General features: G+C 47.8%; 1 protein-coding gene across 1 annotated transcript; it reads left to right on the top strand.

Moving 5' to 3' along the window:
* The first annotated feature begins 760 nt into the window (after positions 1-760).
* Positions 761-12,740, top strand: RABIF (RAB interacting factor). Its single transcript, XM_084796393.1, has 2 exons — positions 761-986; positions 9,451-12,740. Exons 1-2 carry the CDS (start codon positions 861-863, stop codon positions 9,694-9,696), a joined length of 372 nt encoding a protein of 123 aa, XP_084652519.1. The 5' UTR covers positions 761-860; the 3' UTR covers positions 9,697-12,740.
* The last annotated feature ends 2,580 nt before the right edge of the window (positions 12,741-15,320 follow it).

The following is a 15,320-nucleotide window of genomic DNA, read 5'->3' as shown; positions in this document are numbered from 1 at the left end:
ATAATAAGGTGGTTTAATTCCCTTTCGTTCTGATGTCTTTCTGGTCTTGGCAAACTCCCGTTTGCACCAGAACTAACAATCTGGAAGTACAAATGTTAGATGGGGTTAGGGATTTAGCTTAATTGGTCGTTCAGTCCTTGGCTAAGAAAGCTAGAACGTTAAAGCCAGGCGTGGTGGCGCACGCCTTTAATCCCAGCACTTGGGAGACAGAGGCAGGCGGGTCTCTGAGTTCGAGGCCAGCCTGGTATACAAAGCAAGTCCACGACAGGCTACCCAGAGAGACCATGTCTCGAAAAACAACAACAACAACAACAACAACAACAAAAACAACAACAAAAAAAAAAGGAAAAGAAAAAGTTAGAACGTTAAGAGGCGTGACTTTGGAATGCCCTGGGATCTGCAGACTTTGCAAATCTTATCTTTGCCTTCGTGCACTGTGCCCCAGGGCAAACCCCTAAAGAGATACTGCCTAATAAACTGCCATTATTAGACAGTAGGCTTAAGATTTTCGCGCAACTTTTCCCAACACAAAAATGTACTCAACAGGCTACATTGCTTCCTACATAGGAAGAACTAAGTGGTAAGGCAAGCCACAGTGGTTTGCCTAGGCCAATATGAAGGGAAGCTAATGACCAGGTAGGTATTAGGTATAGAGAAGAAGGATTTGTAACAAGTCACGCGGGCCGTTAGGTCTGGCAATAGATAAAGGCGCCTGCGCAATAGAGTCCAGACGCCTGCGCAGAGGTAGAGCGAGGAGCATCGGGCGTCCCGCCCCTCCAGAGCCGCGCCAGCGTAGTTCCGGGTGAGCGAGCCCAGACCGCGCGTGCGCCGTTTGCGGCCGATGCTGTGGCTGCGCGGCCATGGAACCCGGTGAGCTGCAGAACGAGCTAGTGTCAGCCGAAGGCCGGAACCGGAAGGCGGTGCTGTGCCAGCGTTGCGGCTCCCGTGTGCTGCAGCCAGGGACTGCTCTTTTCTCGCGCCGAGAGGTAAGGAAGTACATAGAGCTGCTTAGACTCGCGTTGTCCTAAGCCACCGAGCGACTCGAGGGTGGTCCGTGCTCCCAGGTTTCCAGAGACCGCGCCCTTCCTCGCGCGTCTTAGCCCCGCCCCTAGGCGCGAGACCCCGCCCCGCGGGTGTGGCTGGTGGCCGGGCAGCCGCACCGGGTCGGCCGTTCTCTCCCGCTTGTCCTTCGTTCAGCGGGTGTGCCTGCCCCGGGCGCCTCCTCCTCCGCCAGGCTTTGGGTACCCTGCGCGAGGCGACGGAGGGACGAACCCCAGACTTTTGCTTCCTGGAGCTCTGGCCCACCTGCTGCAGCCTGCAGGTGTACCTCCAGCCCCCACTCGGGGTCGCCCCAGGGCACCTGAGAATCACTTGGCTCCTGCCCCACCGTAGCCTTCACTCATCTACCCATCTTTCAGCCCCTACTTCCTCCTGTCTCATTTGCTGCGCTGCAGAGGAGCTCCAGAATCAATTTTGGTGGAGCGAATCCACAGAGTGACTGCTGGTACCCAGTTTCCCAAGCCCCGCAGTTCCCAGGATGACACATTTCGAATAGATTTCGAAGGTTAACAATTCTTTTCTTGCAATGAAGACTTTTAAAATAGGACTGGGGTGTGTGTGTGTGTGTGTGTGTGTGTGTGTGTGTGTGTGTGTGTGGTGTGTTTAGGGTTTTGTTTTTATTTGAGACAAGGTCTCACCATGCAGCCTTGGTTTGCTTGGAACTTGCTGTATAGACTAGGCTGGCCTTGAACTTTCCCTATCTGGCTCTGACTCCCCACTGCTGGTGATGAAAGGCATGCACCACTTTAAAAGTAAGGTTTTAAAATAATCTTCTTACCATCATCACCCCCAAAGAATTGAATTTTTTTTTCCTAAGCGTTTTTAAGTGTAGCATAGCTGCCTGTAGGATAGTTCAGCCCCTCATTATAAATGGTCTGTAAGAAGATGGCCGGCCACTGTTGTGTCATGTGCGTGGGGGTGAAGTGTCATGGACGGCAGTATCTGTTCCAAGAGCGGGATCCTTTTCATGAAGAAGGAAAGAAGTGTTAGTGTCTTCCTCGTGTTGTGATGGCCGCTCTACAGTGTGGGTGGAAGGCCCGGTTTCAACAAGAATCCCAAGGACAGAAAATAAGAGCTCGCCATCTGTTTTATAAAGTTTGCGGCCGCACAAGGGGTGGGACTGAGCTATCCAATGGAATCCCAGCCTGACCACTTATTAGCATAAGAGAGTTATTGGGCCTCTGTGAGCTCTGCTTGCTCATTCCGACAAAGAGAAGCCGATAACTAGGGGAGACTTCTGGTGGGAACTGAAAGCACTGTGTCTCCTGTATGGTACAGTTCCTGTGACCTTTTATAGCAGCTTGCCTGCTCTATAAACTGATAGAAATGTAAGTGTTCCTGAATGGTATGTGGTAGGGCTGCACAGTGACTTCAAAGCCAACGGGGATACATGAATGAGACCCTGTCTGCGAATGTAATAAATCCACCTGCCTCTGCCTCCCAGGTGCTGGGATGAAAGGCATGCACCACCACTGCCCCGCTAAATTGAATAAATCTTAAAAAGAAAGAAGAAGTTCCTTAGAGAACATTTATAGTTTCGTTGTTTTTTTTTTTTATTGTTTTGTTTTTGTTTTTTGTTTTGGTGCCTGGAGAGAGAGCCGTGGGTGCTGGGGACCGAACTCTTATATTTATGGTTGTGAGCCTAGCCTTTAACGGCTGAGCCATCTCTCCAGCCTCATTTATAGTTTTTTGAGTTTTGTTTCATATGTTTTAAGTTGTTGTTTTATGGGAGGGAACCTGTGAGCAAATTAAATTATATGTTACATGTCATATTTCGTTTTTCAACAGAGTACCCTTACAGAGAACAAACCATTTGCAACACGCATTTCTCAACTGCAAGCCCGTCAAGCTTCAGCATAGCTCTTTAGTCATTACCCTGCACTGTTGAGAAACAGTCTAGTCTGGCAAGGCTGACATTCATCTCTCTGAAGGATGTCCCTCCAGGAGGCAGGAGGAAAATGTCTGAGCAGTCTGAGTCTCTGCAGGACCAAATTTGATCTCAACAAACAAATAAAGGGTATCCTTCCAGGGCTGCAGAGACGGCCCAGTGGTTAAGAGCACTGGCTCCTGAAGTCCGTGTCAGGTAGCTCACAACTCTCTGTTGCTTTGTTAGTTCCAGGGGATCCAACTTCATTTTCTGTCCTCTGCAGACACCAGGCATGCATGTGATACGCATGCAGGCAAAACACTCAAAGTAAAAATAAATAAATATTTAAAATGAAAAAACAGCCAGGCTGTGATGGCATACACCTTTAATCCCAGCACTCGGGAGTCAGAGGCAGGAAGAGCTCTGTGAGTTCGAGGCCATCCTAGTCTACAAAGTGAATTGAGGACAGGCAAGACTACACACAGAGAAACCCTGTCACAGGGGAAAAAACAGGTCCTTTGATCCCTCATGTGAACCTGGAGAGACACAGGATATGAGGTCTGCTCCGAGGGGAGCCTGGAAGGTAGCTAGTGTAGTCTCCCCATGGGAAAACTGGGAAGGCCCAACCACCCTTCCATCCCATGATTCTGCCTTCCATCTCATAATCTAAGACAGTCTGTTGTTTTTTTTTTTTTTTTTTTCTTGAGACAGTGTTTCTCTGTATAGCCTTGGCTGTCCTGGACTCACTTTGTAGACCAGAATGGCCTCAAACTCACAACGATCCCCCTGCCTCTGCCTCCCGAGTGCTGGGATTAAAGGTGTGTGCCACCACGCCCAGCCAGGCAGTCTGTTTTTCAACTGGGATTGAGTTGTCCCTAAAGGGACAAGTCTGGAGATATGTCATGTATTTTTGATAGTAAAAACTGGGAAGGGGTGTTCCTGATGTACAGTAGGTGGGAGCTGGGACTGTTTCTTAGTGTCCTGTGAGGCCCAGGCCAACCCTCCCAGCAAAGAATTCTTTGTCCCAAAATTTCAAAAGTTCTAAGGTCCAGAAACCCTGAGCCCTACGTTGCAAGGTTCTGGCACCTCTGCCACCTCAGATGACCACCCTTTGGCACTTTCTACTTCTTACTCCACTAGACTCTGAGGTCCTGTGTCCTGTCCATGTGCGTATCTTCTATACCTAGACTGTGTACGTGAGAATTTAGGAAGTATTTGGGCTTAATAAAAAAGCTATTATCACTGGGCGTTGGTGGCGCACGCCTTTAACCCCAGCACTTGGGTGGCAGAGGCAGGCGGGTCTCTCTAAATTCGAGGCCAGCCTGGTCTACAGAGTGAGTCCAGGACAGCCAAGGCTACACAGAGAAATCCTGTCTCAAACAAACAAACAAACAAACAACAACAACAACAAAGCTATTATCTAGTGTAAATAATGGGTTATTATTGATATACTAGATCAATATTTTATGTTTTTTAAGAAAGTCTTTTATAACCATGCTAGCCTTGACCATCCTATGTGACTGAGGATGACCTGGGATTTACAGTCCTTCTGGATTCCAGGCATGTACCAGTGTCCCAATATATGTTTTCCTGGGGATAGCACATAGGATAGACTTTATGCCTGCTTGGCAAAAATTTGAGCCACATCCCCAGCCCCAGTTCAGTGCTTTGATTGGCCCCTTTATTCCACTGTTTGAAGCATGCCATTTGTTCTCTTTAGTCACAGAGTTCCTTTCCTATCTGAAGTGTTCGTACCTTTGAAGTTGGTGTGGGGTAACTAGTCCTTACTCTCAGTACCAGTTTCTATCCTGCCTCATTTTCTCTGATGTGACAAAGGCCAGGGCAGAAGCACTAGGACAGGAAAGGTCAGTTTGGGTCACACGTCCTGATCACAGTCCATTATTGAGGAAAGCCAAGGCAGAAACTCAAACAGAGCTGAAGCAGACACCACGGAGCGATGGTGCTCGCTGCCTTGCTCTCAGCGTCCTTCCCTTCCAAGCTCCCACAGAACAGCCCACTAAGCCCGGAGCACTCAAGGCTCCAGTGTTCCAGACACATCCACAGAACTCCCCAAAACAACTTGTTTATCACAGCAGTAGCCCACTCTCTGGTACTGAACTTCTGTCCTAGTTTGATTTCTGTGGCTGTGATAAACAGCCAAAAGCAGTGTGGGAGGGACAAGTTTATTTCATCTTACAGCTTACAAGTTCATGGGGGTGGGGTCAGGGGAGTCATGCAGGAACCTAGAGGCAAGAACTGGAAGATGAGAGCTGATGCAGAGGCCACGGAGGAGTGCTGCTCTGCCTTCTTCCCCGTGGTGTGCTCTGTTAGATTTATTATTTATACAATGTTTTGCCTGCATGTATGTTTGCAGCCCTGAAGAGGGCACCAAATCTCATTATAGATAGTTGTGACCCAAGATGTGCTTGCCAAGAATTGAACTCAGGACCTTTGGAAGAACAGACAGTGCTCTTAACCTCTGAGCCATCTCTCCAGCCCTTGGTTTGCCTTTTTATACAGCCTAGGACCATATGCCTGAGGGTGATGCTACCTACATTGGGCTCTACCTTCCCACATAAATCATTAATCAAGAAAAAATGCTCCACAGGCTCATCTGCAGGCCAATCTGCTTGAGACATTTTTCTCAATTGAAAGTCCCTCTTTCCAGATGACTCTAGCTTATGTCAACGGTTTCAGATTTCAGAGGTGCAATTTTTGGGGGTGGGATGGAGGAAAATTTTGCAATTACACAATGAAGTATTTTAGGTTTGAAAGACAAGTCTAAACATGGATTTTGTTTGTTTCATATCCACCACTGCACATAAGCTGAAGATAATTTGATGTATTTTGGGTGAGTGTGGAATTTTCCACTCCTGTCATGGCAGCGCTCTAAAAGCTTCAAACATTGGAACATTTCAAGTTGGATTTGGGAATTGAAGAACTTAGAATTCTCATGATATTTTAAATGTTCTTAATTTACTATGTGTGTATATACGTGTGCGTGTGTATGCGCCATATATATGGAGAAGCCCTTGGATGGTGGAAGAGGGCTTCAGACCCCCGGAACTGCAGTTACAGGAGGTTGTGCACTACCATGTGGAGTCTGGGAACCAAACCTGGGTCCTCTGGAAGAACACTGGGTGCTGTCTGAACCACGTCTCCAGTCCAGATTCCTTGTAATCTTTTTTTTTTAAAGATTTATTTATTTATTATGTATACAATGTTCTATCTGCATGTATAGAGGACACTAGATCTTATTACAGATGGTTGTGAGCCACCATGTGGTTGCTGGGAATTGAACTCAAGACTTTGGAAGAGCAGCCAGTGCTCTTAACCTCTGAGCCATCTCTCCAGCCCCTCCTTGTAATCTTAACTAAAGTTGTTGGTTAAGGTAAACACAGGCAAGGTGATGTTTCCTAACTTAAAACAGTATTTTAGAAACTGTCACATTTCCCTTAACCAGAAGGAAGGTTCCAGAGCCACAGGGATGAATCCTCCATGTAGATGAAGCTCATGGTGAAGCAAGGCTATGGGATGGAAAGGAGGGCTGAGCCAGGGGCCACCCCGTCTTCTGTGGCAGCGGCAGAGTGGCCAGAGCTCCCTTAGGGGACCAGGATGGGTTGCCAAATGGTAGAAACCTTGCAGGGGTAAAGTCCTGAGGCAATGAGGGGACAGCTGGGAGCAGAGGGTACCTCTTCCTTCCCCACGGCTGACTGGTGTAGCATCCTGTTTATTTTATTTTATAAGACAGTCTTCTGTTTAGCTGGAGTTGCAGAGAGTTTGAAGTCACTGAAGTGGGTCGTGAGAGCCAAACTTGAGTCCTCAGAAGAACAGCAGAAATTCTTGGCTGCTGCCAGGCTAGCTCTCTAGCTCTTTGTGGGCTTTGTTGTTGTTGGCTTTTGAGACAGGGCCTCCCTGTGTAGCCCTGCTGACCTCTAACTCAGGTTATCCATCTGCTTCTGCTGAGACTAAAGGCCTGTGCCACTATAGCAAGCTCCTTTGAGTTATTTCTTAAAACTAAATGTGAGATTATGGGGCTGGAGAGATGGCTCAGTGGTTAAGGATACTGACTGCTCTTCCAAAGGACCTGGGTTCAATTCCCAGCACCCACATGGACGTTCACAACGGCCTGTAACTCCAGTTCCAGGGGATCTGACATCCTCACACAGACATGCAGGCAAAACACCAATACGCATAAATTAAAAAGAAATAAATGTTTAAAATGTGAGCTTGTCAGGCCAGGCATGGTGATGCACACCTTTAATCCCAGCACTGAGGAGGCAGAGGCAGGCAGATGACTTGAGTTCCAGGCCAGCCTGGTCTACAAAAGTGAGTCCAGGACAGCCAAGGCTACACAGAGAAACCTGTCTCAAAAAAAAAAAAAAATCAACAAAAAAAGATGAGTTTGTCAGCAGGACGGTTAGTGTACAGTCCAGCCATAAAAGGACATACACGGTGTGTTTCCACTTAGTGGAATGTTGGAGCAGCTTCTTTGTTATTCTCCAGGCCAGTGAAGGGAGACTAAGGAGCGCGGGTGAAAAGGGAGACACACCAGAGGAACCAGAGTCTTAGTTTGGGAAGGTGAAAAGGCTCTGCCCATAGAGTTAGGAGCACTTACTGCACTGGCAGAGGATCTGGGTTTGGTTTTAGCACCCACACTGGGCAGCTCAAACCCCCTCCAGCCAAAGCTCCAAGGGATCAGAGGCCTTCTGACCCCCACAGGCATGCGCACAAGTGGCATTGGTTGACACAGATACACACAGGTGTACACATACATAACAAAACTACCAACCTTTTAAAGCGGTTGAGTGGTAAGACTCTCTCGCCCGGTTGTGGGAGCATCATCCAGTGAGGGCTCTGTTTTTGGGGGGGTGGTTTGTTTTTTGTTTTTCAAGGCAGGGTTTCTCTGTGTAGCCTTGGCTGTTCTGGACTCGCTTTGTAGACCAGGCTGGCCTCAAACTCACAGAGATCCACCTGCCTCTGCCTTCCGAGTGCTGGGATTAAAGGTGTGCGCCCGACCCAGTGAGGGCTCTGATGAGAGGGTTAGCCGTTTGATGGATTCAGGAGCTGTGCAGACTGCTGGGTGGTATGGGGATGCTCATTTGGGACTTGTGCTTGGGTTATATCACCCCGCTCTGCTTTCCTCACCTTTGATATGAGTCTCTTTGCCACACTGAGACTGTGAACCTTGACCTTGACTCCCAACACCCACATCATAATCACCTGTAACAAATCTCCAGGCACTAAGCACACACATGGTGCATATACACGCATACAGTCAAAACACTCGTACACATAAAATGAATAAATACAACAAAAGGAGGAATAGGAAGAAGAAACCGAGCCTGGGGAGAAGGGGGCCCCTTCTTTCCCTGCTGCTACAGCTCAGAATAGCCAGACCCAGAAAATCTCAGTGAAGTAGACTGTGAGCTTGCGAAATGGGAGACTTGCGAATCTCGGCCAGTGGGAGGGGGTTTGAGGAGGAATGCGTGTCACTGGCTGGCCTACAGTGCTGGCGGTGCGCTATTTGCATGGGGAAAGATAACAGGTGACAAGCACACATGACTGACCACTGTTGGAGAGCCCCGCAGAGGTCTTTGAGATTGTGGGTCAGAGATTTCCTGAGGTTATGTTTGCATTGACTAGCAACCAGCAAGGGGCAGCCATGCCAAGTGTGCAGCCAGAACCGTCCCACTGCTTGGTGAGAAGCAAGTCAGCCAGTGAGGTGAAGCGAGGGGGAAGCTAGGTCATGGCCGCCGTGGACAGTGGAGGCCCTCAGAGCAAACCCTCCAGTCCCCTTCCCAGCAGACCTTGCTGCTGAGTGTGGTGCTCATAAAAGAAGAATACGCTGAAGCTGGCCTCACACAGCAAAGGCCAGATTCAAACAAGCCTGAATATTCTGTGTACATTGGGGACAATATTGAGAGTTAAAAAAGATGAATGTGAAGTTCTGGCCAATAACAGTTTGTGTGTGTGTGCCTACAGGGGCAGGATGGGGGGGCGGGGAGGGGCACCGGGGGAGCCCTCCCCTTGGCATTGGGGGCGTGGTTTAGAGATCCATAACCAGGGAAGAGGCCCTCATTTATGATGTGGCCTACAGTTGGAAAAGCATCACGGGAAGGGCAGGACCAGCCAGACAAAAGGACAGCTCTGAAAGCAGAAACTGTTGACAAATGTAACTGGATCAATAAACACTGTGGAAAGTAAGAATTTTTAAAAAGAACCAGGGTGCCGGGCATGGTGGCTCACGGCGTTAATCCCAGCACTCTGGAGGCAGAGGCAGGGAGCTATCTGTGAATTAAAGACCAGTCAGGGCATGGAAGACCATGTCTCTAAATAATAATAAGGACAGTGATAGTAATAATTAGGCAGGCACGGAAAGAGTGACCAGCATCCTAGCGTGTGGCCTGATGTGATGGCTGCCGACTTCTTTCTTTTCTCCCATTCGGGAAAGCTGCCGGGCAGGGAAGATGTGACTGGAGCCGGCTCGGCTTTTATTCCCCGTGTGTTCTCTCCCACTGCAGCTTTTCCTCCCCTCCATGAGAAAGAAGCCAGCCCTGGCCGACAGCAGCGATCCTGACGGTGACCTCCTCCAGGAACACTGGCTCGTTAATGACATGTTCGTCTTTGAGAACGTGGGCTTCACCAAGGACGTGGGCAACATCAAGTTTCTGGTCTGTGCAGACTGTGAGATTGGACCCATTGGCTGGCATTGCCTAGATGACAAGACCAGCTTCTATGTGGCCTTGGAACGAGTTTCCCATGAGTAACTGAGGGGATGGGGACTTGGCTCCACCCCAGCTCTAAAGCTGCCTCCCACAAGAACCGACCCTGGACGTGGGGTGTCAGCTGGGCTGGCAGTCTTCTTGGTACTGATATGAGTGGTGAGCACCGACGTCCGCCCTTGGCCTTGCAGAGGGCCGGTCCTGCTTCCTCCAGGCTCAGTGCATGCCTCCCACTTGGTCCTCTCTGCATCACAGCCAGTCCTAACCCCTCCCCCTGTGTTGGGACCTGGAAGAACATGCCAGTACTCTATAAGTACAGTGTGGTCCCTCGCGCTGCACCTCTGCATCTTCACCCAGGGCTCCTCTTCCTGCTTAGGAAGAGCAGCGCTCATCTTTTCAGCCATGACAGGAAAACAGATGCTCACTTGTTAGTAGTTGAAACTCCACAAGTGCTCTTTCAAGAAGTCGGGTGTAATAGGGTGCACAGCTGTAACCCCAGCTCTGGGGAGGTGGAGGCACAAAGCTGTGGGGTTCAAGGCCAACCTCAGCTACGTAGTGAATTCTAAGCCAGCCTGGGCTATTTCATCTCAAAAAGCATAAAGCATACAAGTAATTGAGAGTAACTTCGTTGTATGTGACTTACTTGTCTACAGTAATTTATTCTTTTTAAAAGTAAAACATTTACAAGTGTCAGTATGTAAACCACTAATAAGAAATGCAATACTTGAGACACGTTTTAATACTGTGTTTGAGGGCCTTTGTTCTGGGTTGATAGTGGCATTTTATACTGAAGACGAATGATTTAGGTTTCTCTCTCTTTTAGCTCCTTGCTGCTGCATTGTCACTGCTAAGGAAACTTAGACCTAGCTGTTACCAGGCTCTCTTGGGATGAGCGTGGAGGGTGTAGGATATGCAAGGAACAGGCCTGAGCCCAATCACACCAGGCGTTATTAGGCAAGACGTCTTTAATGGGCGCTGTCACCGTTCACTAAATATAGGTTGCACGTCCTTGGGATTTTGGTTCACTTGGACTGTCTATACTGGCCCAGAGTGCAAACGCTTTCTACAGAGATTTCTATTGTTATGCAATAGATGTTGCCTTTTCTTATTAGCCAACTTAAATCTTCAACATGAACTCAAGTTACTTTACCATTTCTCTTCTGGAGTGGTTCAGTGGCTTAAAGGGACTCTGTATAAACAGGTTCAAACACTGTGCCATCATCCCTTCCTCTGGAGGCCTAGGGCTGACATGTGGCCTAAGGAGAGACGTTATCCCTCCTCCTAATACCAGGGCTCAGAAGTGGAGGCAGACCGAGAGCTCAAGGTCAGCCCAGAGTAATTGTGGCATTCAAGGCCAGCCTGCACTGCGGGACCTTTTGTCTCAAACAAACAAAACAACAAATAGGAACTGGAAAGATGGCTCAGCAGAGAAGCGTGTGCTGCTCTTCCAGAGGACCTGGGTTCGGTTCCTGGCACCCACATAGGTGGTCCACAGCTGCTTGTCACTCCTGCTCTCTGCGGTCGCCCGCACATGTGTGCTTCACATACAGACAGGCAAACATGCACACATGAAAATAGGTGAATAAAAATTTTACAAATTAAAAAAGCAAAAGTTCCTTCCTTGGCATCTGCTGTCTGCCTATTCTTCCCTAACTGAAGCTTTTTGTCTTTGGTTTTTCGAGACAGGGTCTCTCTTTGTAGCCTTGGTTGTCCAGGACTCCCTTTGTAGACTAGGCTGGCCTTGAACTCACAGTGGTGCGCCTCTCCCTGCCTCCCGAGTGCTGAGATTAAAGGCATGCGCCACCACACCCAGCCTCTAACTGGAGCTTTTTAACTGGGTTTCTCTGTGTAGTCCTGGCTGTCCTGAAACTAGCTCTGTAGACCAGGCTGGCCTCGAACTCAGAGATGCACCACTGCCCGGCCTAACGGTTCCCTCTTAAAGTACAGGCCTTGGACCCAGTTTTACCTGCACCCTGCTCACTTCCTTCCTCACTCAGGAGGCTGAAGGGCTCCACTGACAAAAGAGAGACCATGGTTTCTAGACAAACAGGCAAACACCCGAGTATGGCATTTGCAAAAAAAAAAAAAAAAAAAAAAAAAAAACCAGCTGAGGCTGCCTCGCTCAGGTCAGAAGGGACAAAACAACCAGATGCCTCTAAGGACACACAGCCACTCCACAAGTAAAAAACCTAAACTAAAGTCGGTTTTTAGCTCCCGCCCCCCTTTTTAAGTCACAGAAACAACACACACTCACTGTACTCCTAAGAATCAGTATAAAGTTTTCTCTAGTTAACTCACACTTCCTTTGGCCAGAGCTTGCCAGTGTGGATGTGTGTATCCTCAGTGTCTTCCTGTGTATATACGCAAGTGTAGTTTTCTAAACAAATAAGAGCTCATACTGTACTCCTCTATAACTTGTTATTTTCTGTTCTACACAATAGGGAACATGTTCCTTGCGGGGAGCCACCCTGCCGAGCACTCGGTTGATAACGGTCCATTGTGCCGCCGGCCAGTAATTTCAGTGGTCCACTGTCATGTTCCCCACGGTTGCTCATAACAACACCACGACGTGCAAGGGAACTGACTGTGTATTTCCATCCTTACTTCCTGGGCTTGCATTACAGAAGCGGAATTGCAGGGTGGGCATGTCAAGGCTTTGCTGTACAGACACGTTCTTCTTCAAAGCAGCCTTGCCAGTGTACCCTCCCTCCGCAGTGTGAAAGAACGCTCATTTTCTGCCCCCACACTAAGAACACTGGGTAATTTTTTATCAGTAAAATCATTTGCCACTTTTTATTTTTAAAAGTATCTTATTGTTTTATTTGCACTTATTTCTGGTAAAAAAAAATCTTCTGTTCCTGCTGGCCTTTTGGGGGGAGGATGGGGTGTGTTCTTGGTTTGAAACGGGGTTTCCCTGTACAGGCTTGACTGACCCGGAACTTGCTGTGTAGACCAAGCTGGTTTCAAACTCATTTCAAACTCAACTTATTTCCTTTCTTGAGAACTGCCAAACACTGTTGACCCAGTGACCAAAAAAACCCCTGCCTTTCAGTTTGATGTGAAAGAAATAAAGTCATTTAAACAGTGTAGTCAGAGTCCTGTCTGTCTTTGGGCAGAGAACATAATTTGGAAAAACAGAGGGGAGCTGAGTCCTGAATGGAGGTTGTTAAGCCTGAGGTCTTGTCGAGCAGCTGACTCATCACTTAAGATCATCTATAAAACAACTGTCCCTCTCTGTTCCTCTCCTGTTACAGGTCATCAAGTACTACTTGCAGTTCCACTTCTCCTTGCCTTAGGTGGATAGAGGTCGCCGATGGTTGCTGCTGTGAATATAGCATCCTGCAATTGTAGGATTGCTGGGTCCTTGGGAGGGTGTCTGTGTAGTGTGCCAGTCTGGCTGTAATCCCAGCAAACAAACAGGAAAATCCCTTCAGTTCCTACTGTGGAGAGCAACTGACTTTGCCAAAACCTACTTACTTGTACAAAATTTTCATTTCAAACACAGAAATGGGTGGGAGAGACGGCTCCGTGGTGGGGAGCACTTGCTGCTGTTGCAGAGGACCCAGGTTCAGTTCACAGCAGCTATGTGGCAGCTCACAACTGTCTGTAAACCAGTGCCAGGGATCTTCCGTAACCAGGCACAAATGTGATACACAAACATACACGCAGACACAAAACTCACTCACCCTTTAACCCTAGCACTCAGGGAAGCAGAGGCAGGCGGATCACTGTGAGCACAAAGACAAGCTGGTCTACAAAGTGAGTCCAGAACAGCCAAGCATACATAGCAGAGAAACTTTGTCTTGAAAAACAAACTCAGTTCACATAAATTAAAAACAAACACAGAATCAGTTGGGCATGGTGGCACATGGCCTTTAATACTAGCACTTAGGAGAAAGAGGCCAGCCTGGTCCACATAGCAAGCGCCCGGCTAACCAGGTCTATGTAGTGGTAAGACCCTGTCTTTGGGAGGGTTAAAAAAAAAAAAAAGAGGAAAAAGAAAAATTGGGCATGATGGCACACACCTGTAATCCCAGCACTCTGGGAGGCTGAGACTGGTAGATCTGCAAAGTGAGTCCAGGACAGCCAAGGCTACACACACACCAAAAAAGTTATCCTAGGAAGCTTATCCTATGAAAAAGGTGCTCTGGAAGACTGTAAAAGCAGGTCTTCCTTATCCAGTAAGACTATAGGGAATGGAAGTGGCCTCATGGAAGGCACCATCTTCAACTGCTGAGGTGCCTGCACTTGTAATTCACTCTTGGGAAGCTTGTGCGCATTTGGCCCCGGCTCAGCACGGGCAGTAAAGCATGGCCCTGCTGCTCACTGTTTACCTTGACTCTTTTTCTTTTTTTCCCCCCCCAGGGAATAGATCTACTGAGGACAATTTGTAAGAGTTCTTTACCACCTTCACGTGGGTCTAGGGAATCAAACTTGAGTCAGCAGGCTTGGTGGCAAATGCCTTTACCCTGAGCCATCCTGGTGACCCTAACTTGACACTCAGCTACTCGCTGGACAAGATATTCTTGTTTCTACATCCCTCCCTTGATCAAACTAACTGTGGGTCGTCACTTCGATTCATAGTGTCATTTTAATTGCCGAGTGGTGGAGGAGGAGGGAGAATGCACATAGCTAAAGGACACCCTGCATAGGTTATGTCTTACATTAGACCTGGCTTTCCAGTTCCCCGGTGAGTTGGAAACATTTGGGAATATTTGAGATTCCTGAAGAGTTGTGTGGAATAGATGTTTGCAACAGCACAAGAGCTGAGATCAATGGATGCAGATGGAGGCACAAAGCCGTCATGACAGCAGAGACAGCATGGCTGTGGGGGAGGAGGGGCAGGAGGGGGGGGCTAAGGAGAAAAGTACTTGCCCCAAAAGTCTGACCACTTGAGTCTGAGAACCTAGAGGGGAGCCAGTTCCTGAAAGTTGTCCCCTGACTCCACATGCCCTCCCCCCTACTTCACACATACACATAATACAATTAGATTTTTTTAATTTTTTATTTATTTATTTATTTTTGTTTTAAGATGTATTTATTTATTATGTATACAGTGCTCTGCCTGCTTGTATCTCTGCAGGCCAGGAGAGGGCATCAGATCACATAATAGATGGTTGTTGGGTTGGGCCATGTGGTTGCTGGGAATTGAACTCAGGACCTCTGGAAGAGCAGTCAGTGCTCTTAACCACTGAGCCATCTCTCCAGCCCTTAATTTTTATTTTTATTTATTTACTTATTTGGGTTTTTTTTGAGACATGGTTTCTCTGTGTAGCCTTGGCTATCCTGGACTCACTTTGTAGACCAGGTTGGCCTCGAATTCATGGCAACCCACCTGCATCTACCTCCCTGAGTGCTGGGATTACAGGCATGCGCCACCATGCCTGGCATTATATTTATTTATTAAAGAGGTGAGAAACTCTGGGTATGGTGGCACATGACTTGAACCACAGCACTCTGGAGGGAGAAACAGGCAGACCACTGTGAATTAGAGTCCAGCCTTGTCTATATGGTGATTTATAGGCCAGCCAGAGCTACATAGCAAGGCTTTGTCTTATAATAATAATAATAATAATTAATAATAATAATAATAACAAAAACATGAGAGATATAAAAGTTAAGATTGGAGGCAGTTTAGGCAACATAACTAAATTCATATGCCCCTAAAT

The sequence above is a fragment of the Acomys minous genome (genome assembly GCF_964271855.1).
Source record: "Acomys minous genome assembly, chromosome: 1".
Taxonomy (NCBI): domain Eukaryota; kingdom Metazoa; phylum Chordata; class Mammalia; order Rodentia; family Muridae; genus Acomys; species Acomys minous.
The sequence above is the reverse complement of the archived record's forward strand: the minus strand, read 5'-3'. Positions and strand labels throughout refer to the sequence as shown.

Excerpts from the sequence above, each read along its gene's own strand:
- RABIF (XM_084796393.1), top strand. The coding sequence starts at position 861 with ATGGAACCCGGTGAGCTGCAGAACGAGCTAGTGTCAGCCGAAGGCCGG. Across the intron at positions 987-9,450 it reads CTCTTTTCTCGCGCCGAGAG|CTTTTCCTCCCCTCCATGAG; the intron begins GTAAGGAAGTAC and ends CTCCCACTGCAG.